At 42.4% G+C, this 26082-nt stretch overlaps 1 protein-coding gene across 2 annotated transcripts in view; it reads right to left on the bottom strand.

Moving 5' to 3' along the window:
• Nucleotides 1–24831, bottom strand: part of LOC141548583 (ETS-related transcription factor Elf-4-like) — a 133853-nt gene extending 109022 nt beyond the window's left edge. For both annotated transcript variants that reach the window (XM_074277585.1, XM_074277586.1), the window contains exons 1-2: nt 24708–24831; nt 19740–19932 (exon numbers count right to left, since the gene is read on the bottom strand). In XM_074277585.1, coding sequence (XP_074133686.1) covers nt 19740–19932; nt 24708–24720 — 206 coding nt within the window. In that variant the 5' untranslated portion in view covers nt 24721–24831. The remainder of the gene's footprint in view (nt 1–19739; nt 19933–24707) is intronic.
• Between the last annotated feature and the right edge of the window lie 1251 nt (nt 24832–26082).

Below are 26082 nucleotides of genomic sequence, written 5' to 3'. Positions count from 1 at the left end.
TGTTTTTATTTTTATTCAAGTAAAAAACTTTATATTTGTCCCTATTAAAATTATTCTTATTTTTAACATTGTAGCCCATGAATCCCTTTTTATATCCTCACTTAGTGATGCTCCTGGTTTTCTTTCCTTTTTTAAATCAGCATGTTTCATTGCTGAATCATCTTGTGCTTGTGGTCCTCTAAAATCCTCAGATTTTTTTCAGACAAACTGGTGTCTAATCCAGGTACTGCTGTCTAATCGATAGTGTCCCATCTTGTACTTATATAGTTGGGGATTTTTTTGTTCGCTTTTATTCAAGCAAAAAAAACTTAATATTTGTCCCTATTAAAATTGTTCTTAATTTTAACATTGTAGCCCATGAAGCCCTTTTTATATTGTCACTTAGTGATGCTCCTGGTTTTCTTTCCTTTTTTAAATCAGCATGTTTCATTGCTGAATCATCTTGTGCTTGTGGTCTTCTAAAATCCTCAGATTTTTTTCAGACAAACTGATGTCTAATCCAGATACCTCTGTCTAATCAATAGTGTCTCATCTTGTACTTATATAGTTATTTTGCCTGTTTTATATAGTTGTTTTTGTTTTTATTGAAGTAAAAACCTTTATATTTGTCCCTATTAAAATTGTTCTTAATTTTAACATTGTAGCCCATGAAGCCCTTTTTATATTGTCACTTAGTGATGCTCCTGGCTTTGAGCCATCTATAAATTTAAACAAATATCTATAAATGTAACTATAAACAGATCCCTGTAGCACTCCACTATAGACCTCCTTCCAAACTTCACATTGAACTAGCTAGTTTTTGAGTCTGAGAGTGACTAATTCACTCAAATATGAAGTCAACTAGGCTTTGGATTGGAAGCCTGGTTTTATCACCCATAGGCCTTATAACTGAGCAACCAATTTCTTTTCCCTAGCGCTACGTCTTCCCGCCCCCAACAGCTTCAGAGGTTGGTTGGTTGTTTCAGGGTGCTTTATGAGTGAGATCCAGCAGGAGGACCCACTTCTGTTGGGACACCTTCTGAGACTGACAAAGTGCTGCAGAAGAGCCTGGTGAGGAAGTGGGAGAGGAGCTAACTTCAAAGGCCCTGTTGGTGAGAGTAACATTTTAATCCTATTTCTTAAGATTTCAGTCAGAAGTTTTGGGGAGGGGGTTTTATTGTATTAGAGCAGGGGGTTACTACCCCCCAGAGTTAGGCCTGGAGCCTTTTCTGAGTTTACTTTGCCTTTTCCTTGTTCAAAATAGATTCAAGACTGAAAAGTGAAAGGGGTTTGGAACCTCCCCAAGAGAAAAATCCCAGTCACATGCAATGGAAGGGAAGCTTCCCCAGTCCCAGGCTCAGGTTCAAGGCCAGAAGCAGAATAGGAAAGCCCAAAGCAATCCCAAGGTCCAGAATCCATCCGAAAAAGATACACAGAAAGTCAAAACAGACTCTAAGAAAAAACAGGCTTCCCGTCAGTCTCATGACTCCGCCAAGTGTGAACTTAACGGTGCTTTAAAAGTGAACCCCAAGACCAAGGCAAAAGTGAAGGCTACAACTACTGCTCTCAGTGAAAATACTACTGAGGAGGCAAAGCAGGAGAATTCTCTAGAAGACAAGCCCCATACAAAGCAGGCAGAAACAGTTGCTCCAAAAGGAGACAAATCCAAGGCTTTGGGTTCACTTACTAACGTACAGGAGGTCAAAAGTTCAGACATGGATGGCAGTGGAGCTGAGGATGGCTATACAGAAATCCCTAAGAAACGCAAGGCCAAGAGTAATTCCCCTAAAGCTGAGGAAAAAGCTAATACAATGAAGCTCTCCATGACACCCCCATCTCCCAAAAGTCCAAACTTACCACAGAGCCTTGAGAAACTCAAAGTTAGTTCTAAAGACCAAAAGGGCAGTAAAGTAGAGAGCCCAAAGTCTGCCTCTGAGTCTGAGAAGTGGCCACTGGGAACAGGCCCTGGCAAACCTGGAACTGGGCATATCCAGGAAAAGGCATCCAGTCCTAACCTTGACCAAAGCAGCCCAACTAAGGAGCCGTCACCCAAAATTACAGCCACCATTCCCGTTACTCCTAAAGAAGAAGCAGGTAGTTTGGTCAAATGCCCCCCAGTTTGCTCAGTGAGCAACAGCACTGCTTCCCAAATAACCTATGCCAGCAAGCTTAAACAAAACCTATATAGGGCGGAGAGTCCTCCTACTCCACCAGGATCAGTCTCAGAAACCGAATTTTCATCAGCGCCCTTAGCAGCGGTGCCTTTGCCACCCGCTGTCTCGGGACCCTCCATTGTGGGGTATGATGACAGCAGGGTCCAGGTCCCTACATCTGCTACTATGAATGTAATTAATCCTCTGGATATTCCTAAAGTGCCTGAAAAACGAGTGAGTGAGGGTAGTAAGCAAATCTCGCCTCTAAAAGACTGCCTAATCAAACATCCCTCTCCTATTCCCAAACCAGAGGTCCCCAAAATGAATCCAAACTGCCCCACCCCTCGGCCAAGCCTCTTTACCTGCCTCTCAAACACCCCACCCCCACATGACCTGCCACAGCAAACCCAAATCCAAATGCTGAAGGAGATCTTTCAAAATGAGTGGGGTTTGTCATTTATCTCTGACCCAAGCAACAATCTAGAGACCCCCCAAGAGGTGGAAGCAGATCCCCAACCCTCACAGCCATCACTACCACCCAAGGACGCCCAAGTTCAGGCTTCCCAGGACATCGAAGAAAGTGCTAACGTAGCTAAAATCGATACCTTTTCCCAAATCTATAATCTGAACAAATGGCTTAATCCCGACACTGTGGAGAACATCCCGGAAGCAGCCGAGGGCGAACTCAGCATTGAGAAAGAAGTCTTAGGAGCAGAAACCACAGTGCCAGAGAGCATGCCCTTAACACCCCATGTGCCAGAGGTAGGATTAGTGGTACAGCCAGGCCCTAGTAACTTTCTCCTGATGCAAGAAGACCTGGAGAGCCAGGAAACCCTAGTGTCCACTACAGAGACAGAGGAGAGTGAGGACTCCTCTCCCATAAGCCTTTGCCAAGACGCCACCTTGGAACAAGAAGACGAGCAAGATCCCTTCGACCCATTCGATTTCCAAGCCGCTGTTGAATTCCACATGGCTGAGATGGTGTCTGTCTGGAAGCAATACGAGCAAGATCCCCCAAAAGTTATCATTTATGATGAAGCTATGGACAATTCAGTACAGTAAAAGTCCCCGACATAGGCTTCCCATTCAGAATCAGCATTCAGAGCCTTTAGAGGTTAGGGGAGAAAAAGGAATCTTTGATTCTTTTTTTTCTGATATAGCTATTGAAAGGCAAAGAGACAACTGGAAATAAATGGACCTAAGAAATAATCAACTAAGTCATTACAAGATCTGCACTCTCAGTTTCATCTCCAGTCCAGAAAAGGTTGTGGTTTGTTTTGGATGTTTTGGGAGAGTCACTTTTTTGTTGTTGGCTGCAGTCTAGAAAAGTTTTTTTTGTTTGTTTTTTTTGTTTGTTTTTTTTTTTTGGGGGGGAGGGAGAAGATCCCTTTTTTGGTTGTTTTGGTCCAGTCCAGAAAAGTTTTCTTTTGTTTGTTTGTTTATTTGTTTTTTAAGGGGGGATTACTTACTTGTTATTTGGTTCCCTCCAGAAAGGTTTTCGTTTTTGTTTTGTTTTGTTTTGTTTTTCCACCTGGGAGGGGTCACTTTTTTATTGTTTGGTCTAGTCCAAAAAAGGATTTTTCGGGGATTACTTTTTTGTTGCTTGGTCAAATGCGGAAAACAATTTTTTTTGGGGGGGGGGGAAGAGTGTCACTTTTTTGTTGCTTCGTCCACTTCAGAAAAGTTTTGTGGGGAGTCACTTTTTTGTAGTTTTGGTCTGACAGCTTTTTTGCATTCAAGAACTACATACCCAGAGTTTCATCTCCAGTCCAGAAAAGTTTTATTTGGGGGTGGGGGGTCTCTTTTTTGTTGATTGGTCAAGTCCAGAAAAAAAAGTTGTGAGAGGGGGTCACTTTTTTGTTGCTTTGTCCACTTCAGAAAAGCTTTGTGGGGAGTCATTTTTTTTTGTTGTTTTGATCCAACAGCTTTTGCATTCAAGAACTACATACTCAGAATTTCATCTCCAATGCAGAAGATTGGGGGGAATCACTTTTTTTTTGTTATTTTGGTTCAATAGCTTTTTGCATTTTTTAAAAAAAATTGCATTTGATTTTGATTTTGCCAAAGATTTGCAGATGTGGACTTTAATCTCCAGTAAGAGTTATGAGGGGCAGCTAGGTGGCACAGTGGATAGAACACCAGCCCTGAAGTCAGGAGGACCCGAGTTCAAATTTGGTCTCAGACACTTAAAACGTCCTAGCTGTGTGACCCTGGGCAAGTCACTTAACCCCAGCCTCAGTTAAAAAAAAAAAAAAAAAAGTCCTGAAAATCTTGCTGTTACTATTTTGGGCAATAACTGACCCCTGACCCTAGAGACAATTCTGTAGGAAAGGTCTCAAACTAATTTTTTGACTTTATTCCTTGAATCCCAAGGTCCAAGTTCCCCCCATTTCCCCACTCTGGTGTTTCCTTTCTTTTCCTTTCCTTTCCTTTTCTTTCCTTCTGTTCCCATGCCCTGACTTGGGCGCAGTCCTGGCTGATATTGCCAGAAGTACAGAAGCCCAGGCTGAGTGGGAGGGAAGGATTGGAAGAAACTGAAGGGGTAAAATGGGATGAGAAAAGAAAAGTTAGCCCTCCAGCAGTACAGAACTAGATAGCACACAATTATTGAGCCTTCTCTTCTATATTTGAGTTTTTACAATGGAAGAATTCCTAGTACTGCTGTTTGAAGACAAATTATAGAACAAATAGTTGTTTTAGATGTTTGATATGAAAAGAAAAACAAATCTGGCCTTTTTTTCTCCTCTTGTACGACTGACATCAAAATTTTGCCTTGCCTAACTTGGTCTCAGAAGGGCTACAAGTACAAGGCTTTTTTCTTTCCTTTCATTGTCAGTCTCAAGGGAACTGCAAACTGTCTCCCTTGGAAGTTTGTGGTTCCTTTAAGTTATTGACAAAAATGTTGGGCAGGGGTAGGGGTGGGAATGGAAGGCGGGGTGGGGGGGTGCTGAAATTTCACCATGTTTCTTTTTTTTCCTGGCTAGTGAACAAAGCTGTTTTGTGGAAGGTATCCTTCTCCATTTTCCTGAAATCTGTAAGCTTTTAAACTATATTCCTTCTAATTTTCTTGTTGAATATAGATAAGAGTGCCAGCCTCACCCTGCCAGTAGCTTGGTGTTCTGGCTTGGTTTCACTTAACCAGTTTGTCCCCCAAGATTTGCAGCACCTGGAGCGACCCAATCCAGACGGGCGGCAGTGATGTCCAACATCCAGAGGTCACCCATGACACCAGTGGCAGCAGACCCAGAGGGATCCAGCCATCCCAAGAACCATCATCCTTCTCCTGTCTCCCTGGTCACCAAGTCCTCGTGCAGCAAAGAAAGAAAACTGGCTAAAATTTGTGGGGGGATATTTATCCTCTATGTGAGCACTTCTATTAAAAGTTATTGCAGTTAATCATTTGGTAGATATGCTTCAATACAGCGCACGAGTACGCGGAGGGGACAGCCTGGTTATACATGGATGGGGGCAGGAGGAGAGCTGGATGGGAGGCACTGCCCACAGCTTCTCCCTCACCAAAGTGACAGTGCTTGGCAAAGGGCCGTGTGAACCCGCACAAGTTACCGCCTGCCGTTTGCCTCAATTTCTCCATCTGTAAAATGAGCTGGAGAAGGAAATGGCAAACCCCAGAGGGACTCACAAGGTCAGACATGACTGAACTGGGAACAAACGCGCTGCAGCTAACACTTCATTTTATCCTAACAAAATCATTACCAAGAGGATGTGGAAGGGAAAGGAAAAACACTTATTAAGCACCTACTATGTGCTGGGCTCCTGCTATGCAAACTCTTTTACAGGTGTTATCTGAGTTCTTTTCTCACAACATCTCTAGTTATTAGACACCAAGCACAGTCCAGGAAGTCTACAAAAACACTGTGCTAAAAAGTTTAGAATTAATTCAATTTTTCACACAGTGTTACAGAGGGCCATTCATGACAAGACAATGGACAGAGAAAAGCAGTAATTAGCCTCCTACTGTGTACTAGACACTATACAAATATTATCCCATTTTCCATCACATCTCTAGAAAAGAGAAGAGGGAAGGGAAAGGGAGGGGATGAGAGGGAAAGAGAGGAGAGGAAGGGGAGATAGGGAAGAGCAGGGGTATAGGGGGAGGAGGAGGGGAAGGGATGAGAGAAGGAAGAGAGGGGGAAGGGGAGGGGCATTGAGGAAGGAGGAAGGGGAAGGGAGGAGAAAGGAAGGAAGTGTAACATTAGGGAGGGAAAGGAAAAGGAAAAGGCATTGCACTCTATGCCAAAAAAGGTCACTAAATATTTACAGATAATACCTCTTTTATCTTCTAACCATCTTTACAAAAAGAAAGACATGTGGAAGGAAATAAGCATTTGTTAAATACCTTATATATGTCACACCAAAATATCTATAGAAAAACAGATGAAAATGAATGGGAATATGGACTTCTTAAACACTCACTATATTTCCAGGGCTTATATTAAACACTTTTACAATTTTTTCCCTTTTATCCTCACTACATCTCTGCAAAAGAGAAGAAACACAAGAGAAGGGAACATTTTATGTACCAGGCATTGAGCACTGCTCTTTATAGAAATTTTCTCATTTTATCCATAAAACATCTCTATAAAAAGGAACAGAGAAAGACAAAGAAGGAAACTAGCACTTATTAGACACCAACTATATGCAAGGCATTGTGATCAGCCCTTTACTCCTACGGTATCATTTTATACTCACATCTCTGCAAAAGAGAAAGGAAAAGCAAAGGGAAAGAAACAAAATATTAGGCATCTACTATGTACCAGGCAGTTTGTTAAACACTTTACATGTATAATTTTGTTTTGCCTTCAAAACATTTTAACAAAAATAAGGAGGTAAGGAAGAAACAGGCAGCTAGGTACTGCAGTGGATAGAGTGTGGGCCTGAAGTCAGTTCAAATCCAGCCTCAGACACTCCCTGGCTGTGTGACCATGGGCAGGTCACTTCACACTGTTTGCCTCAGTTTCCTCATCTGTAAAATGAGCTGAAGAAGGAAATGGTAAGCCATTCCAGTCTCTTTGCCAAGAAAACTCCAAATGGAGTCACAGAAAGGCAGGCATGAAAGAATAATATCAACAAAAGAGAGAGAGAGAGAGAAAGAGAAAGAGAGGAGGAAACAAGCATTTGTTAGGCAATTTGACCAGGCAATTTGTTAAATACTCCATTGATATTATGTCATTTAATTGAAAGTATATCTACTCATATGAAAGAGTGTTCCAAATCACTACTGATCAGAGAAATGAAAATTAAGACAACTCTGAGATACCACTACACACCTGTCAGATTGGCTAAGATGACAGGAACAAATAACGATGAATATTGGAGGGGATGTGGGAAAACTGGGACACTGAAGCATTGTTGGTGGAGTTGTGAACGAATCCAGCCATTCTGGAGAGCAATCTGGAATTATGCCCAAAAAGTTATCAAACTGTGCATACCCTTTGATCTAGCAGTTCTACTGCTGGGCTTATATCCCAAAGAGAAGAGCCAACTCACTTCCAGATGATCAATGATGGACAGAAATAACTACACCCAGAGAAGGAACACTGGGAAGAGAATGTAAATTGTTAGCACTACTTTCTGTCAACCCAGGTTACTTATACCTTCTGAAGCTAATACTTAATGTGCAACAAGAAAATGGTATTTACACACATATATTGTATCTAGGTTATATTGTAACACATGTAAAATGTATGGGATTGCCTGCCATCGGGGGGGAGGGAGTAGAGGGAGTGAGGGGAAAATTTGGAAAAATGAATACAAGGGATAATGTTATAAAAAAATTACTCATGCATATATACTGTCAAAAAATTTGTAATAAAAAAATAAAAATAATAAAAATAAAATAAAAATCCAAAGGGGGGGGGGGGGGAAGATATCACGTCATTTTATCTTCAAAATCTCTCTATAAAGGAGAAAAGGAAAGGAAGTATGTAGTAATAAGCATTTATTTGATACCAACTGTATGCTAGGCCCTATGCTAAGCAATTTACATATATTTTATCATTTTATCTTCATAGCATCTCCATGAAAAAGAAAAAAGAAGGAAAGAAACAAGTATTTATTGAACATCTATGTGCCAAGTACTGCATTAAACTCTTTACAAATATCATCTCATTTTATCTTCAAATCCTCTTTACAAAGAGGAGGAGGTATGAAGGAAATAATCAATTTTAAGCACCTACTATGTACAAGTGACTATACTAAGTCCTTTATCCATATTTTATCCTTTTATCCTCAGAACATCTTAACCAAAGGAAAAAATAATAATGGAAAGATAAGAAACAAGTATTTATGTTCTTGCTAGGTAGCAGGCATTGTGCTAAAAATTTTAGAGATATTATTTCATTTTATCCTCAAAACATCTTTGAAAAAACAGAAAGAAGAAAATATAGGTAATTAAGGACTTATTAGATACCAACTTATGCCAGGACATATATTATCTTAATTTTACATCCAAAATATTTTTATTTTTTAATGTTTTATTTTTTTATTAAAGCTTTTTATTTTCAAAACATATGCATATGAAGTGATGCTAAATAAAGTGAGTAGAACCAGGAGAACAACAAGATTATACAATGATCAATTCTGATGGAAGTGGCTTTTTTCAACAATGAGGTGATTCAGGCCAGTTCCAATGGTCTTGTAATGAAGAGAGCCATCTATATTCAGAGAAAGGATTATGGGAACTGAGTGTGGACCACAACATAGCATTTTCACTCTTTTTGTTGTTGTTTGCTTGAATTTTATTTTCTTCATTTTATTTTCTGGTTTGAGTTGATTTTTCTTATACAGCAAGATAATTGTATAATATATAATATGCATACATATATTGGATTTAACATATATTTCTACCATTTTTAACATACATTGGACTACTTGCCATCTAGGGGAGGGTGTGGGGGAAGGGGAGAAACTGGAACACAAGGTTTTGCAAGGATGAATGTTGAAGAATTATCCATATATATGTTTTGAAAAAAAAAGCTTTAAGAAAAAAATATGCAAAAATACTTTTCAACATTCACCCTTGCAAAACTTGTGTTCCAAATTTTTCTCTCTCTTCCCCCCACTCCTTCCCCTAGAGGGCAAGTAATCCAATGTATGTTAAACATGTGCAATTCTTCTAGACATATTTCCACATTTATCCTTCTGCACAAGAAAAATCAAATAAAAAAAGAAAAAATGAGGAAAAAAACAAAATGCAAGCAAACAACAACAAAAAATACTATGTTGTGATCCATGTTCAGTCCCCCCAGTCCTCTCTCTGGGTGCAGATGGCTCTCTCCATCACAAGAACATCAGAACTGGCCTGAATCACCTCGCTGATGAAAAGAACCACCTCTGTCAGAATTGATCATCGCATAATCTTATTGCTGTGTACAATGTTCTCTGGTTTTACTCACTTCACTCAGCGTCAGTTCATGAAAGTCTCTCAGAACCTCTCTGAAATCATCCTGCTGATTGCAAAACATTTTTTTTAAATGAAAAGGGAAGGGAATTATAGGAAATATGCATTTTTAGACAACAACTTTGTGCAAGAACTGTGAAAAAAACACTTTGCAATTTTTCTGTCATTTTATCTTCACAATATCTCAACTAAAGAAAAAAAAGAGAAGAGAAGGGAAAAACATTTAGAAGCATCCGCCACGAGCACAGCAATGAACTAAATAGTTTAATTATATCAGCTCATTTTATATTCACAACATCTTTCAAAAAAGGAGTAATGGAAGAGAATGAGGTTTCTTAGGAACCTACTTTGTACCAAGCAGTGTACTAAACATTTCCAGAGGTCATCACATTTTATCCTCAAAATAGCTCTAGCAAAGAAAAAAAGGGAAGGAAATGGATGAGAATAAACACTTATTAGATACCAGCTACATACCTGGTCCTAAGCTAAGCAATTTACAGATATTCTACCATTTTATCCACTACCCTGGGAAAATCATTTAACCCCAATTGCCTCAGCAAGATTAAAAAAAAAAGATAAAAGTAAGATATTATCTGCCTTATATAAAGGCTGCATAATAAATATTTCTTCCCTTCTCTTTTATAAAGATAAAATACATATGAAGTAATTAACATGGGGATGGCATTTGATTGGCATCTAATAAGTGCATATTCTCATATATTTTCTTCTGTTTTCTCTTTTCCAGAGATGTTGAGAGGATAAGATGAATAAGTATCTGTTAAAAATACTTAGCATATGACAATTGCCTATGTTGTAAAATTACCCATGCATATATCTGGTAAATAAAAACTGTTAAATAAAAAAATAATAAAAATACTTAACATAGATACTAGCATATTGTAAGAGCTAAATAAGTACTTTTCTCAATTCCTGCCTCCAACATCTTTGTAGTAATATTGTGGGGGGGATAAGATATCTGTAAAGTTTTTAGTGTTATGACTATTAAATGCTTGTTTCCTTTTTTTATAAAGATGCTGTGAGGATAAGTGATAAAATATGAATAAAAGGCAAAGCACAGTATCTAGCATATAGTTAGTGTCTAATAAATGATCATTCCTTTCATTCCTTCTCTTTTTTTCTCTTTCACAAAAATATTGGTATCAAATGAGAGTATGTAAGGTGCTTAGCACAAGACCTCACATATACCTGGTGCCTAATATGTGCTCATTCTCATCTATTTCCTTCCCTTTTCTCTTTTCTAGAGATATTTACAGGATCAAAAGAATTAATATCTCTAAGGTATTCATTGCACTACCTAGCATACAGTAGGTGTTTAATAAATGCTTTTCCCCTGCAATATTTCCTTCTCCTTATAGACGTTAAAAAAAAAAAAAGGAAAGATGTTTGAAGGTAAAATCCAACCATTCTGGAGAACAATTTGGAACTATACCCAAACTTTGTATACCCTTTGACCTAACAATAACCACTACTAGGTCTGCACCCCAAAGAAATCATCAAAGGAAAAGGAAAATGACCTATCAGTACAAAAATTTTAGAGCTGCTTTTTTTGTGGCGGCAAAGAATTGGAAAGCGAGGAGAGATCTATCGATTGAGGACTAGCTAAACAAGTTGTGATATAGGATTGGGATAGAATACTATTGTACTTTAAGGAAGGATCAGCAGGATGGTTTCAGAAAAACCTGGTGAGACTTAGATAAGCTGATGTGGGGTGAAGTGATCAGAATCAGGAGAAAATTGTACACGGCAACAGTAATACTTGATGATGATCAACTATGGATGGATGGACGAGCAAGACAATGATCTAAGACAATTCCAAAGGACCCATGATGAAAAATGGTGTCCATCTCCAGAAAAAAAGAACTGGTGAAATCGAAATGGAGACTGAAGCACACTAAATTTAACTTTCTTTATTTTTCTTAAGTTTTATTTTGGTCTGTGTTTTCTTTTGCAAGATGGCTAATATGGAAATATGTTTCACAAGCCTTAAAATGTATAATTTATATCAAATTGCCTGTCTTCTCAAGGAAGGAGGGAGGGAGAGAATTTGGAACTCAAAATTTTTAGAAACAAAGATTGACAAAAATAAAGAGAAAATTTTTTTACAAAAAGAAAAGGGTATTGAACAAGCATTTACTGTACCAGGCAGTGTGCTAAGTACTTTATAAATATTTATGCTGTTTTATCCTCGAAACATCTCTAGAAACAGATGAGAGAGAATAAGCACTTATTAAACTCCAACTGTAAGCTGGGACCTATGCAAAGCATGTTACAGATATTTTATCAATTAATCCTCATTGTATCTCTACAAAAGAAAAAAGAGAAGAAAAAGGAACAAGAATTTATTAGGCAACTACTATGTGCCAAGCACTGTGCTAAACACTTTATAAATATTTGATTTTTTTCTCTATAACATCATTACAAAAATTACGGGGAAGGGAAAAAGGAAAGTAATAACTATGTTTTATTGTGTGCCAGGTAATGTGCACTGTGTAACAAATAGTATCTCATGTTATTCTTACAACATTTGTAGAAAACAGAAAAGGAAAGGACATGGAAGGAAACAAGCATTTATTAGATGCCAACTATATACTAAGACTCAGTGCCAAGCCCTTTACTTATATTTTATCACATTATCCTTACAACACTTCTACAAAACAGAAAAGAGAAGGGCAGGTCAGGGACTAAGCATTTATTACACACCTACTATTTGCCAGGCAGATTACTAAACAATTTACAGATAGTACATCATTTTATCCTCAAGACATCAGTTTAAAAGATCAAAAAGTTTTGCAAAGGTGAGTGTTGAAAACTATCTTTGCATGAATTTAGAAAAATAAAAACCTGTTATTTAAAAAAAATCAGAAAAAAAGAGCAAGAGGAGGGAATAAAAGGATATAATCAGTTATTAGACACCAACTATATACTCTGGTCTTATATTGTTAATAAAAAAGGCTTTCCTCCCAAAATCATCTAGTATATTATTATCCCCATTTTACAGATAGGGAAGCTGAGGTCCATCATGTAATATAGTAGAGTAAAAAATATGTGTGCTATGAACTTTACAGATTTTATGTCATTTTATCCTCAAATTTTCTTTAGAAAAGAAAGCTGGAGGGGAAAGGAAGGTGAAGGGAGGTGAGCATTTAGTTGGTACCTATTCTGTGCAAGGCAGTAGGTTAAACACATTACAGATTTCATCTTATTTTATCCTCCTAGAAACCTGGGTTGATAAATTCTATTATTATTTCTGTTTTGTAGTAGAGAAAAGTGAATTCAGAGGTTCAACGACTTGCCCAGAGTCCCACAGCCAGTAAGTACTGAGATCACATTTGAATTCAGGCCTTCCTGACTCCAGTCTTAGGCCTGCTGTACCACCTTGCTGCTTCAATAAAGGCAAACTTGTCTTCTCTTTACAGACTGGGTGTTTGCAAGTGGCATACACAGTACCCCAGAAAGCTACCAGAGAAAAACATTGGAAATCATAAAAATGCTTAGAAATTTGAACTATTTAAATACTAATAAAGGGACAGTGGATAAAGCATTGGCCCTGGAGTCAGATGGACCTGAGTGACCTCAGACACTTAACACTTACTAGCTGTGTGACCCTGGGCAAGTCTCTTAACCCTAATTGCCTCAAAAAAAATAAAAATAAATACTAATAAATTATTATCTGTACAACACCAGAAAGCTCATAGGATTTAGAGCCAGAAGGGACCTCCGAAAGCATCTAGTCCATCCATTCCCAAAGGAGTAAGTTGAGATATAGGGACAGGAAAAGACCTTTCCAAAGCACATAGCAAGCAAATGACCAAGTTGATATTTGAACCAATATTTTTTTACTCTACTATATTGCCCAGTGGACCTCAACTTCCCTATCTGTAAATTGTGGATGATAATATACCACATGGTTTGGGGAGGAAAGTCTTTTTTAAATCAGTGATATGGGACCAGAGAGCCCAAAGGAATTCAGCCTCAACAAGCAGATTTTCTGCCCTTCTCTAAATGGAATCTTCCAACTGGTTCTCTTGTATTTAGTGAGTATCTCAACCTCCCCATTCTGGAGGTCCTCTCCTCTGGCAGGGACTGTTGGTCCCTGTGCTTGCAAATGCTGACTTTTGGAGTCAAAAAGAGCTCTATAATAATTTAATCAAAATAACAGGTCACATAGAGATAGCATTTCATGGGCAGGAAGCACATTCCAGACCTATCCATTCATCTGATTCTCATAGAGTAGACAGGCCAAGAATTCTCATCTTCCCATTTACAAATAGGGAAACTGAGTCTTCACGAAGGCATTGTCACACAAACAGCAAGTAGCAGAATTTTAACCCGAGCCCGAGTGGCTTAAAGGCCAAGCAAAGTATCCTAGCAAATACATTCTCCTACTCTAATGCCCTCATTCGAAGAAATGAGACCCAGACAGAAGAAGTGATTTGTTCTGGCTTACATGGGCAGAATTGATGAATCAACTGAAGCCTTCTGGGTATTTTTCACTCTCCCCCTCCCCTACTGGGTTGCTTCGAATTATAAGTGGGGCATTGGAGAGAATAATGAATTTAAGAATCACAGGACTTGAGTTCCACTCTTGATTCTATCATTTAGTATCTATGTGACCTTCATCACGTCCCTTGACCTCTGTATCTTCATCTAGAAAATGGGAGGGTTACATGAGAAGCCCTCTAAAATCTCTTTCAGCTCCCCATCTAAGATCTCCCATGATTCCTCCTCTATTGAGCTCTGTTTTCGGATGTTGGCATACAAACTCTCATTAAGGAGAGGAGAATTGGGAATAGAGTCTCAGACGGTGGCCCTCAGGGCACAATCTGAGAAGGTTCAGCTTGTAGAGCAAGTGGGAAAAGCCTCCTTCCTCTTCCCAAGTTTTCTTAGTCAGACAGCTGCCTTTTTATTCAATAAACACAAATACAGAAGAGATATTTTCTGGGGGGAAAATCAATACTTTTAACAATAAAACCTGTCAATGGGACTGGTAGCCACGGCCTCAAGTAAATTAAGTTTACATCTTGAGCAGACTGTCATGCAAGTGTGTGACAGCCACTGACAAATTGAGTTACCAAAGAAGTGCATCATTCACCAAAGTATTATTGATGGTGACAGAAGGATATTGAATTTAAATTATTCATTTTTATTGATTGGACAGCTAGTTTTTGCCAGGAAAGGGGGGGAAGGGAGCTACGTTGACAGAATTGGATCAGACATCCTCATCCCCAGGGCTGGGCCCTTGATGGCCTCCTGGTACAGTTATGGAACTGTGGGTGATCTCAAGGGCTCTTTCTCCTCCCCGTTGTTGGTCTCCTTGCCCCTTGTGAAACAGATGGTTGCTCTCCCTGTAGCTACTCTCAGCCCACTGAATCCCCCATGAGGGTCAGCTTCCCATCTCCTTCCCAGCTAGGCCCCCAGAGAGCCAGTGGGGGCAGCCAGAAGCCTCCCTGGGCATATAAACAGCAGCCAAGGCTACAGGGAAGTTACCACACCCTCTAGAAAGCAGCAAAACCTTCTAGCCTTGAAAGAATATCGAAAGTCGGAAGGGTCACCTCCACAAGAAGAAAATGAGGGACAAAAAGGGAGGTCTAATAGCTAGCAAGTAGCAAAGTGTGCATTTGAACTCAAGCCCCTTGGCTCCAAATCCAACCTTCCTAAGATGGAAACACTAAGCTGCCCAACTCAGAACCCCATCCCCCCAAAAGAGAAAAACAATCTCAAAGCACAAGAGGAATTTAAATGGGTACACAGGAAAACTAGCTTTCATTTTCTACTGACACATGAAGGGGTAGGGAACAAAATCCCACTCAATGAGAAACACGCCCAAAGACGCAGTCATGGTGGAGGCCTGATTTCCGCAGGCCTCTCTCCTGGTCTTTCCATAGCCAGACCTTGCCACTGAATACTGGGCCTTAAGACCTCGCTGGGATGTGCTTATTGCCTTGATGTCTCTCAAAGGATCTACTACCCTAGGAGGAGCCTAAGCTACTCATTTTACAAGGGAGGAAACTGAGATCTAGAAAACAAAAGGAACTTTCCTAAAGTCATTGTGACTGTCTGACAAATCTCTACTGAGAGTCCAAATACCCCCTTTGCTCCCGCCTGGGAATTCCTACTTCAGACCTTTGTCTGGGTTGTGGGGAAACCCTTATAAAATGGTTCTGGGGGGTTCTTTCTAATACCTGCTCTTAAGGACTGAGTTCTAGGGCATCTGGAGCTGGGGGGAATTTCTGAAGCCATCTAGGCCAGTGGCCCAGCTCAAATAGAAATGATAAGTATTAAGCCACACATGAGAGGCCTTATAGGAAAATATTGGCTCAGAGAACCACATGTTGATATATTTTTTATTAATATAGCAACACATTGGAATCAGATGAAATTAATTCCAATTTTAAATTGCATTGGCCCCATTTGAGAGGGTTATGGGCCACGTCTTCTAATGTCTTAGTTTAACTTGCACCTTAGACAGGAGGTTCGGTGATCTGTTTGAGGACATAGATTTCAAACAGGAAGTATCAGAGAGTCCATCAAGATCCTGCACTATTCTGGGTTTTGTTCTTCTATGGGAGTGCTTGTGGCCCCCTGAGTCAACAGCTCTCATATATGTGTCTCTGGGAAAGAAGGGAAGCTGAGGGAAGGCTTCCATTGGTCACCATGCTTTTGTCTTTTTTGTGACAGGAGACCATCGGGGGCCAGCGTTATTCAGTTAAGTAATGGGCTAGTAGTCACTAATGATAACCCATCTCACACTAGTAGTCTGAGAGTCCTGTTCTGAAAGCTCACGTGTCTCTAATTTTGAGAGCAAGCTATGGGAGAAGGCTAATTCCCATCTCCTGATAATTCCCATCTACCTAGGCAGAGCCTGATCAGATAATACTCTTCCTCTTCCTCAGTTGTATTTTCCATCCCCTCAGATGACTTGCTTTATTAATTAATGACAAATTAATTCTCTGTAAGGGTGACCCTATGCTCCACAATGGGGGAAATGAGTTCTTGCCAGCAGATTTATTTGCATTTTGGCTGGGGCCTTCAGGAAACACCGCCCATTAGCACAAAGGATTTTATCTTTATATTTGGAAATTACAAACAGTAAGATGGGCTAATGAGGATGGCACTGAAGGAGGGGGCCAGAGTTCGGAGAGCCCTCATATAACCCCATGGAGGAAGTCATCATCTACTTCCCTGGTTAGGCCACACCCAGAAAAAAGTGTCAAGGCTGGGGATGTGTGGAGCCAAGCAGGAATCTGAGATCTTGGTGGCAATTCCAGGGGGGTCTATCTGTCACCTTCAGAAGATTCCCTTGTTTCATTTTTTAATTAAACAAGAAAGGAGCTTTTATTTTTTTCATCCCCTTCAGGAAAAAAAAAAAAAAAACATTTTACGTCTATGAATTTTACAGTCACCGAGATATTTTATCTTAATTGGTTTGGGGTCTTTTTTAATTAAAACATGCACATATTTCTTCATGGCAGTTGGAAAAGCTTGGAAACAAGATAGTTACAGGTGGGCCTCAGGTAAAGAATCGTCCTTGGACAAGAAATGGCTGGGTGCCTGATATAAGGAAAGAAACAAGGGAGGAAGGGAGAGAGGAAGGAAAGGAGGAAAGAAGAGAAGGAAGGAGGGAAGGAATGAGAGAAGGAAATAGAGAGGAAAGGATGAAGGGAAAGGAGGAAGGGAGAGAAGAAAGGATGAGAGGAAGGGAAGAAGGAAGGAAGGGAGGAAGGAAGGAAGGAAGGAAGGAAGGAAGGAAGGAAGGAAGGAAGGAAGGAAGGAAGGAAGGAAGGAAGGAAGGAAGGAAGGAAGGAAGGAAGGAAGGAAGGAAGGAAGGAAGGAAGGAGGGAGGGAGGGAGGAGGAAGATTTTAAGTACCTACACTCCCCCAGACACTGAACCAAGTGTTTTACAAATATTATCTCATTAGATCCTCAAAACAACCACAAGAGACATATGCTATCATTATGTCCCCTATACAAGTGGGCAAACTGAGGCAGACAGTGATTCAATGACTTACTGAGAGTCATTCAGCTTGTTATTTGAACTCAAGGTGTCCTTGACCCCACATCCTGGGCTTTATCCACCGGGCGGCCCAGCTGCCTCTCAGTAATAGTGAGTGAAAGCTACTGGGGAGATGTGCCCTTACAACCCAGCTCACAAATAGATGGAAGGCCCAGCAGGAGACGTCCCTGTGAGGAGCCTAGTGTCTTCCTCTTCCCTACCCTGTCTCCCAGCTACCTGGCTCCACAAGGATGTCCACGGCCCAGCAGGGATAGGGGCACAGAGGCCTCCTCTTCCCGCTTGCAGCTGAATTCCCCTCGCTGTGCTGTCTCCCCCAGTATCCTAAGAGAACCAGGCCTGTCTCACTTTTCTCTTTATATTCCTAAGGCTTAGTTCAATACTTTGCAATCAGCAAGCACTTAGGCAGTACCCACTGTTCTAGATCTTTATCTTGTTCCTTCTTTCCCTGTCTTTTTGTTTCTCTCTGTGTCTCTGTGTGTGTGTCTCTCTCTCTTTTTCCTTTCTGTCTCACTCTCTCCCTCCCCCTACCCCCTGCTTCCCTCCCTTCTTTGCCATCCTCTTTCTCCCTCCCTTCTCTCTCCTGTTTCTCTCTTTCTGTCTCTGTCTGTCTGTCTCTTCCTTCCTTTCTCTCTCGTTCTTTCCCCCTTCCCTCCCCTTCCCTCCCCCTCTCCTCATTCTATCCCCCTCTGACTATCCTTTAAGGTCCACCTCAAAGGCCTTTTGTCTCCTGATCCACCCAATGGCTAGGCCCCTTCCTCCACAACTACCTTCTTTATAATTTGTTTGGATTAATTTTGATTTTTCTCTTCCTATGTATTCTATATGCTCTTATATGTATATTAGTGAGCTCCCCCATTAGAATGTAAGCTTTTGGGGGATTGTAATTGTTATTTAGTTGTTTTTCAGTCACATCCAACTTTTGCTTTACCCATATGGGGTTTTCTTGTTAGCAACACTGAAGTGGTTTGACACTGTCTTTTTTCTGGCTCATTTTACAGATGAGGAAACTGAGGCAGATGGGGTGAAGTGACTTGCCCAGCATCACACAGCTAGTAAACATCTGAGGCTGGATTTGAATTCAGGAAGATGAGTCTTCCTGACTGCAGACCCTGAATCTATCTGTGTTTTATCTCAGCCCTCTAGGTGCCTGTGGATTCCCCCACTGACCAGGCAAAGGTCTTATTCTAACTTTGTACAGCCCTTGGCAGCAAGCACAGGGTTCTGTACCCAGCAGGCACCTGATAAATGCACGCTGGACTGAACTGACTTATTCAACTTGCTTCGCTTTTCTTGCCTGGATTCTGACACCCACCTGCCTGAACTCCCTAAGGTTTCTTTAAGGACAGAATTTGACCAAAGGAGCAAAAATGCCCAGCGTGGCTCTCGGGTTCAGCCAGCTGATGGATGGAGACATGCAAGGCAACCGTGATGAGCTCGCCCCATGGTGTAGGTCAGAGTTCCTTGCACCTAACGATGAAGGCCGGGAACTGGAGGCAACGGCAACACCGCACCACAGGCCGGGGATTTGTGATCCTGCTCCCAGGGCCTTCCTGGGAACATCCTTCTCCTGCCTGGCCATGGAGGCCACTGGGACCCTCTACCATCACGGTATTGATATCTTCAGGTTCATCATCCCTGATTATGCTCCCTGGGCATAACCCTGAGCTCATATACCAGCCTCTGGCCTCTACCTCAGGAGGCTGCCTTTCTGATAACAATACCTGGAGACAATAGGGCACAGTTACCCAGGAGGGAGACACTGAGGCGGGAACCTCAGCCACCTGAGCTGCTCTGTCACAGAGCAGGAAAGGGCTTTACTGGCTTGGCTTCCAAAGACCTCAAAAATCCAAACTCAGGGGAGGGAGGGCCTACTGTGGTGACCGACACTACCCCAGGGAATCATCACAGGGGCTGATAAATGGATGGGGAGGGGGCAGGAAACAGGAAATTTGCTGGTAAAATGTTTTAGTGGGATAACAAGGAGTTCTACCATCCTTAGCGCATCAGGCATATCAGGTCACTCCAGGGGGTGGTTGGGCGAAGGCCATCAGCCTCCCATGTGCCTGGAGGGCAGGACAAGAGGCCCAAAGCAGGAAAGGCCCTGGGAAGACCGGAGGGAGAAGTCCCCGGGCGCGGCCCCCGTGGGTTCACCTCATTGCTCGCCCCATGGTCTCGTAGTTCATGTCCGGCTTGTTCTTCTGCTTCCCCCACAGCTTTGACACGGCCTTGGAGTCCACGAGCTTGAAGATGCCCTTTTCTCGCTGGGTCCACTTGATGTACTTGGGGCACGTGTTCTTGTCCTGAAGCAGAGCCAGCAAGAACTCCCAAAGGTAGATGGTGTTCCCTGGAAGGAGGAGCGTTAGCAGTCACGGAAAAGATCCTCTGTTCCCCAGTGGGACTGGAGGCTCCCTGAGGAGTGCTCCCCCCAGCACACTGGAGGCTCCCTGAGGAGTGCTCCCCCCAGCACACTGGAGGCTCCCTGAGGAGTGCTCCCCCCAGCACACTGGAGGCTTTCTGCAGGCATCTCAGTGCCCTCCTCCAGGGCACCCAGCCTAACCTCTCTGCAAGCAGCTCGTTGCCCTCCTGCAGTATACCCAGGCTAAACACCATACAGGCAGTTCAGTGCCCTTCTGCAGGGTACCAAGCCTAACCTCCCTGCGGGCAGCTCAGTGCCCCCTGCAAAATATGCAACCTAGGCTCCCTGTGGGCAGCTTGCTGCCCTACTAAAGGGTACCCTGCAAGCACTTCATTGGCCCCTACAGAGTATGAAGCCTAACCTCTCTGCAGGCAGCTTGGTGCCCTCCTGCAAAATAGGTAGTGTAGGCTCCATGTGGGCAACTTGGTCCCCCCCTGCAGGGTACCCAGCCTAGGCTCTGTGCAGGCAGCTCCTGAAGAGTATCCAGGCTAAACTCCCTGCTGGCAGCTCTTTGCTCCCCTACAAAATATGCAGCCTAGGCTCCCCATAGGCAGCTCAGTGCCCTCTGTAACATGCCCTCCTGGCAGTTACAATTACCAGTCTGTCCTAGGCCCAACAGAGTACCTTTGACCACTGACCTTTGAAGTGTCAACTCTACCCGGCTCGCCTCCTCTGAGGCCTTCAAAGGTCTCTGGCCACCATCTCTTGATTCATAATTTAATAACCGGTAGCGCACTTACACTTAACAGCCTTTATTATACCTACTCACATAATGCCCTGACTTAATGCCCTGGCTTGTTAACTGCTTAGTGAACACCTGGTCTGAAGACCCACGTGTTCACTACCAAACTGCTTACCTCTCTCGGTTATCCATCCGCTTGGCTTGGCTACCCCAGGCTAGGGAGCCAGGGTAAAGAGAGAGCCTTGCTCCCTGCCTGCCTTATATAGGGCCTGTGAGGTCACACACACACAGCCAATCAAGCGAGAGCTATCACCCATTAGGAAGCTATCTTAATATGGCTAGGATCCCACCCAAAGGGCGGTCCTATATCCACAGAGATTACTTCTGAGGCACTCAATCTCCTGTTGTGCTGTGGCCCACCCATTTAAAGGACCCTTACAGCCCTCCTGCAGTGTATCCAGGCTAAACACCATTCAGGCAGCTCACTGCCCCTTTGCAGGGTACCAAGCCTAAGCTCCCTGCTGGCAGCTCTTTGCCCCCCTGCATATTTTGCCTAGGCTCCCTGTGGGCAGTTTGGTGCCCTTCTGAATGGTACCCAGGCTAAACTCCCTGCAAGAACCTCTTGTCCCCCTGCAAAATATGCAGCCTAGAATATGATTGTTCTGTAAGAAATGACCATCAGGAGGATTTCGGAGAGGCCTGGAGAGACTGACAGGAACTGATGCTGAGTGAAATGAGCAGAACCAGGAGATCGTTGTATACTTCAACAACAAGACTATATGATGATTAATTCTGATGGACGAGGCCCTCTCCAACAATAAGATGAACCAAATCAGTTCCAATAGAGCAGTAATGAACTGAACCAGCTACACCCAGCGAAAGAACTCTGGGAGATGACTATGAACCACTACATAGAATTCCCAATCCCTCTATTTTTGTCCGCCTGCATTTTGGATTTCCTTCACAGGTTAATTGTACACTATTTCAAAGTCCGATTCTTTTTGTACAGCAAGATAACTGTATAGACATGTATACATAGGTTGTATCAGTTAAATACATTTTTAACATGTATTGGTCAACCTGCCATCTGGGGGGGGAAGGAGGGGAAAAATTAGAACAAAAGATATGCCAATTGTCAATGCTGTAAAATTACCCATGCAAATATCTGGTGAATAAAAACTATTAAAAAATTTAAAAAAAAATATGCAGCCTAGGCTCCCTGTGGGCAACTTGGTGTCCCCTTGCAGCATACCAAGCCTAAGCTCCTTGCTGCCAGCTCTTTACCCCCCAGCAAAATATGCAGTCTAAGATCCCTGTGGGGAGCTCGGTGCCCTCCTGCATGGTTCCCAGGCTAAACTCCCTGAAAGCACCTCGTTGCTCCCCTGCAGGGTACCAAGCCTAACCTCTCTGCAGGTAGCTCAATGCCCTCCTGCAGAGTACCTAGGCTAAACTCCCTGCAGGCAGCTCAGTGCCCTCCACAGGTTACCCAGACTAACCTCTCTGCAGGCAGCTCCATACCCCCTACAAAATATACAGTCTAAGCTCCCTGTGGGCAGCTTGGTGCCTTTCTGAAGGGTGCCCAGGCTAAACTCCCTGCTGGCAGCTCTCTGGCCCCTGCAAAAGATGCAGCCTAGGCTCTGTGTAGGCAGCTCAGTGCCCTGCAAAATATGTAGCCCAGGCTCCCTGTGGACAATTTAGAGTTCCCCTGCAAAATATGCAGCCCAGGCTGTCTGCAGGCAGCTCGGTGCCCCCCCACAGTGTACCCAGGTTAAACACCATACAGACAGCTCATTGCCCTTCTGCAGGGTACCAAGCCTAAGCTCCTTGCTGGCAGCTCTGTGCCCTCCTGAAGGGTACCCAAGCTAAACTCCCTGTAAGCATCTCGTGGACCCCCTGCAGAGTACCAAGCCTAACCTCTCTGCAGGCAGCTCGGCGCCCTCCTGCATGGTACCCAGGTTAAATTCCCTGCAAGACCTCATTGCGCTCCTGCAGCGTGCCAAGCCTAAACTCCCTACTGCCAGCTCTTTGTCTCCATGCAAAAAATGCAGCCTAGGCTCCCTATGGGCAGCTCGGTGCTCCCTGCTAATAGATACGGTCTAAGCTCCCTGTGGGTGGCTCGGTGTCCCCCTGAAGGGTACCAAGCCTAACTTCCTTTCAATCAGCTCATTGCCCTCTGCAGGGTACCCAGGCTAAATTTCCTACAAGCACCTGATGACATCCTGCAGGGTGCCAAGCCACAGGCACTTTGCAAGCAGCTCGGTGCCCCCCTGCAAAATATGCAGCCTAGGCTCTTTGTGAGCAGCTCGATTTCCCCCTGCAGGGTACCCAGCCACATGTTCCTTGCAGTCAGTTTGTTACCCTCCTGCAAGGAACCTAGCCTAGGCTCTCTGCAGATACCTCGGTGCCCTATTGCAGGGGGCTCAGCCATGTCCCCCTGCAGCACTGCTTCCTTGCTCTGGCTACTGAACAAGCACACAGACTCCTGCCAGAAAAAGACCCTGTACTGTGCTGCCCCACACCCAATCTGGAAGGGACGTAAGAACATGACTGGACTTTAGAATGTCCAATCGGGAAGGGACGTAAGACCAGGAAAAGACCTTTCAATGCTCACTCTTAAAAGGGCTTAAGAAGAGGAAATGTCCTCAGAATGTCCAAGCTGGGAGGGATTTAACCACAGGAAAGCAGATTATAATGTGCAATTTGGAAGGCATTTAAGAATATGAAATGAACTTAGAATGTCCAATCTAGAAGGTCTGTACAAACAAACAAGAAAGGATCTTACTTTATACAGTCTTACCTGGAAGGCATTTAAGACCTTAGGATATCAAATATGGAAGCAACTTGAGAACAGGAAAATTCTCAAAGAAGCTTAATTAGAAAAAATGTCCTTAAAATGTCCAATCTGGAAGGGATTTAAGAACAAGAAAGGACCTTAAAATAACCAATCTGGAAGGGTCTTAAGAACAGAAAACATCCTGGAAAAATTCCAATCTGGAAAAGACTTATGAACCCAAAATATTCTTAGAATGCCCAACCCAGAAGGGTCTTAAAACAGGAAAGGACTTTACTTTAGAATATGTATTCTGGAAGGCATTTAAGAAGAGGAAACATCCTAAAAATATCAAATCAAGAAGCAATTTCATAACGAGAATGAAACTTACAATGTCCAATCTGGAAGAGACTTAAAAACAGGAAAAGGCACATAGAATGTGTAATCTAGAAGGGACTTAAAACAGGAAAGGACCTTAAAATGTCCTGTCTGCGAAAGACTTAAGAAGGACCAGAAACACAACTCTCACACTTGGAGATTTTAGAACACTGAACGTCAGAAATGACTGGGACTTTTACACATAGCCGCTGGGAGAGATCTTTGAACATAACAAGATAGAGCTGGGATGGATCATGAAACACGGATCAGAGAATGTTGATCCAGATTTCCCTTATGTATCTCCAACTCAGTGGGCTGGGCTGAACTTGGAAACAAGACTTTCTTCAAATCTGACCACTGTCCTTGACTCTGAGCAAGTCAGTTTCTTTATTTGTGATAAAAGGAGGTTGCAATCAATGACCCCCTCTCTGCTCTATGACCCTCTACCCCATGCTACCATCATCCTTCCAATCCCCTATGTTTACCATCTCTGGGTCAGTCAATTCCTTTCCAAATCCCAGTGATTCTGTCTCCACCACACATCTCCCATCCACCTCTTCTCCACTTGAGCAGCCGCTCTTTCATTTCAGGGCCTCATGACCTCGTACCTGCATAAATCTTCCGTTTTTACTTCTAGTCTCTCCCCTCTCCAATCCATGCTTCCCAGAATAGACAAAATAAGATTTCAAAAGGGCCGGCCTGGCCACAACAATCCCTTCTTTGAGAACTTCCAGTGTCTCCCTATTGTCTCTAGGATCAAATACATACTCTGGCAATTTACTCTGAAATCCCTTCACAGGCTGACTCCATTTTATTTCACCTTACTCCCCATCAGGTACTCTATAGGCCACTCATCTACTTGTATTCACTGACCTTTACATCCCATCTTCAGCACAGGCTGAATGACATCTTGGATCTGGAGTCAGCAAACCTGGTTTTTACTACTTTGTTACTTCAGGAAAGTTGTAGATCCTTCAGGGACTTGGCTTTCTCATCTGGAAAATGAAAGGGTGAAATTAGATTATCTCTAAGGTGTCTAAAATGGATGATTCTATGACCATACCTCACCTACTGTATTTTGGAATATGGAACTTCCCTCCAAGGTGCTACTAGTTAGCACAATGGATACAGGATCAAGCCTGGAATCAGGAAAAATTGAATTCAAATCTGGCCTCAAACATTTACTAGCTATGTGACCCTGGATGGGTCACTTCACCCTGTTTGCCTCAGTTTCCTCATCTATAACATGGACTGGAGAAGGAAATAGCAAACCACTCCAGTACCTTTGCCAAGAAAACTCCAAATGGGGTCACAGAGAGTCAGACATGACTGAACGACAAAGCTTCCTCCAAGACTCAGCTCAGGTAGCACTTCTCCAAGAAGCTTTTTCCTTTCCTGATTCCCCCTATTTTTCAATGTTCTCTCTACCTCCTCAAACTTTCTTGTCGTTTCTTACCTGATTGTTACATCCCTTAGTGGAATGGAAGTTCTAAGTTATAATCTGTTTCGCTGTTTTTATTTTCTCAGTACCTAGCACACTGCCTGGCACACAAAAGCCAATTGAAAATGTGTGACTGTGTGTCCAAGCTAGGAGGGATCTTGCAGCACTACACATCAAATACGGTAGGAGGAAAACCTGGAAGAATGTCAAATTATGGCGCTGGAAAGGTCCTTGTGATATATGACATAGAATGTCACACCCAGTAAGGACCTCGAAACAAAGGCTACACAAGGTTTCGGCCATAAAAAGTTTCATATGTTACAACTGTCCACCCACTTCAAGTAACATATAGAAACATCAAAGTCTCAGAGAGAGAACTTGCCCAAATCATATGGTTGTAGGTGACAGAGGGGCAACAGTTTTGCCTCCAAGTTCAATGTTCTTTTTTAAAAATCTTTTTAAGTGATTCATTTATTTTAATATTCTTTTCTTTTGAAAATTTTGAGCTCCATCCCACCCACTGAGAAGGCAAGCAAAATGCCATCAATTATATATGTGAATTCATGTAAAACATATTTTTATATCAGCCCTATTTTTAAAAACCAAGAAAAAGAAAGTGAATACTTCAAGTTGCACTCCAAGTTTGTCGATTCTCTCGCTGGAAGTGCATGACATTTTTTTTCATCATGAGTCCTTTGGAATTGTCTTGGATCATCATATTGATCAGAGAAGCCAAGTCTTTCACAGCTGATCACCATTAAAATATTGTTATTACTGTTCACAATGACTTCCCAGTCTTCTCACTTT

The sequence above is a fragment of the Sminthopsis crassicaudata genome, chromosome X (assembly GCF_048593235.1).
Source record: "Sminthopsis crassicaudata isolate SCR6 chromosome X, ASM4859323v1, whole genome shotgun sequence".
NCBI classification, from domain to species: Eukaryota; Metazoa; Chordata; class Mammalia; order Dasyuromorphia; family Dasyuridae; genus Sminthopsis; species Sminthopsis crassicaudata.
The sequence above is the reverse complement of the archived record's forward strand: the minus strand, read 5'-3'. Positions and strand labels throughout refer to the sequence as shown.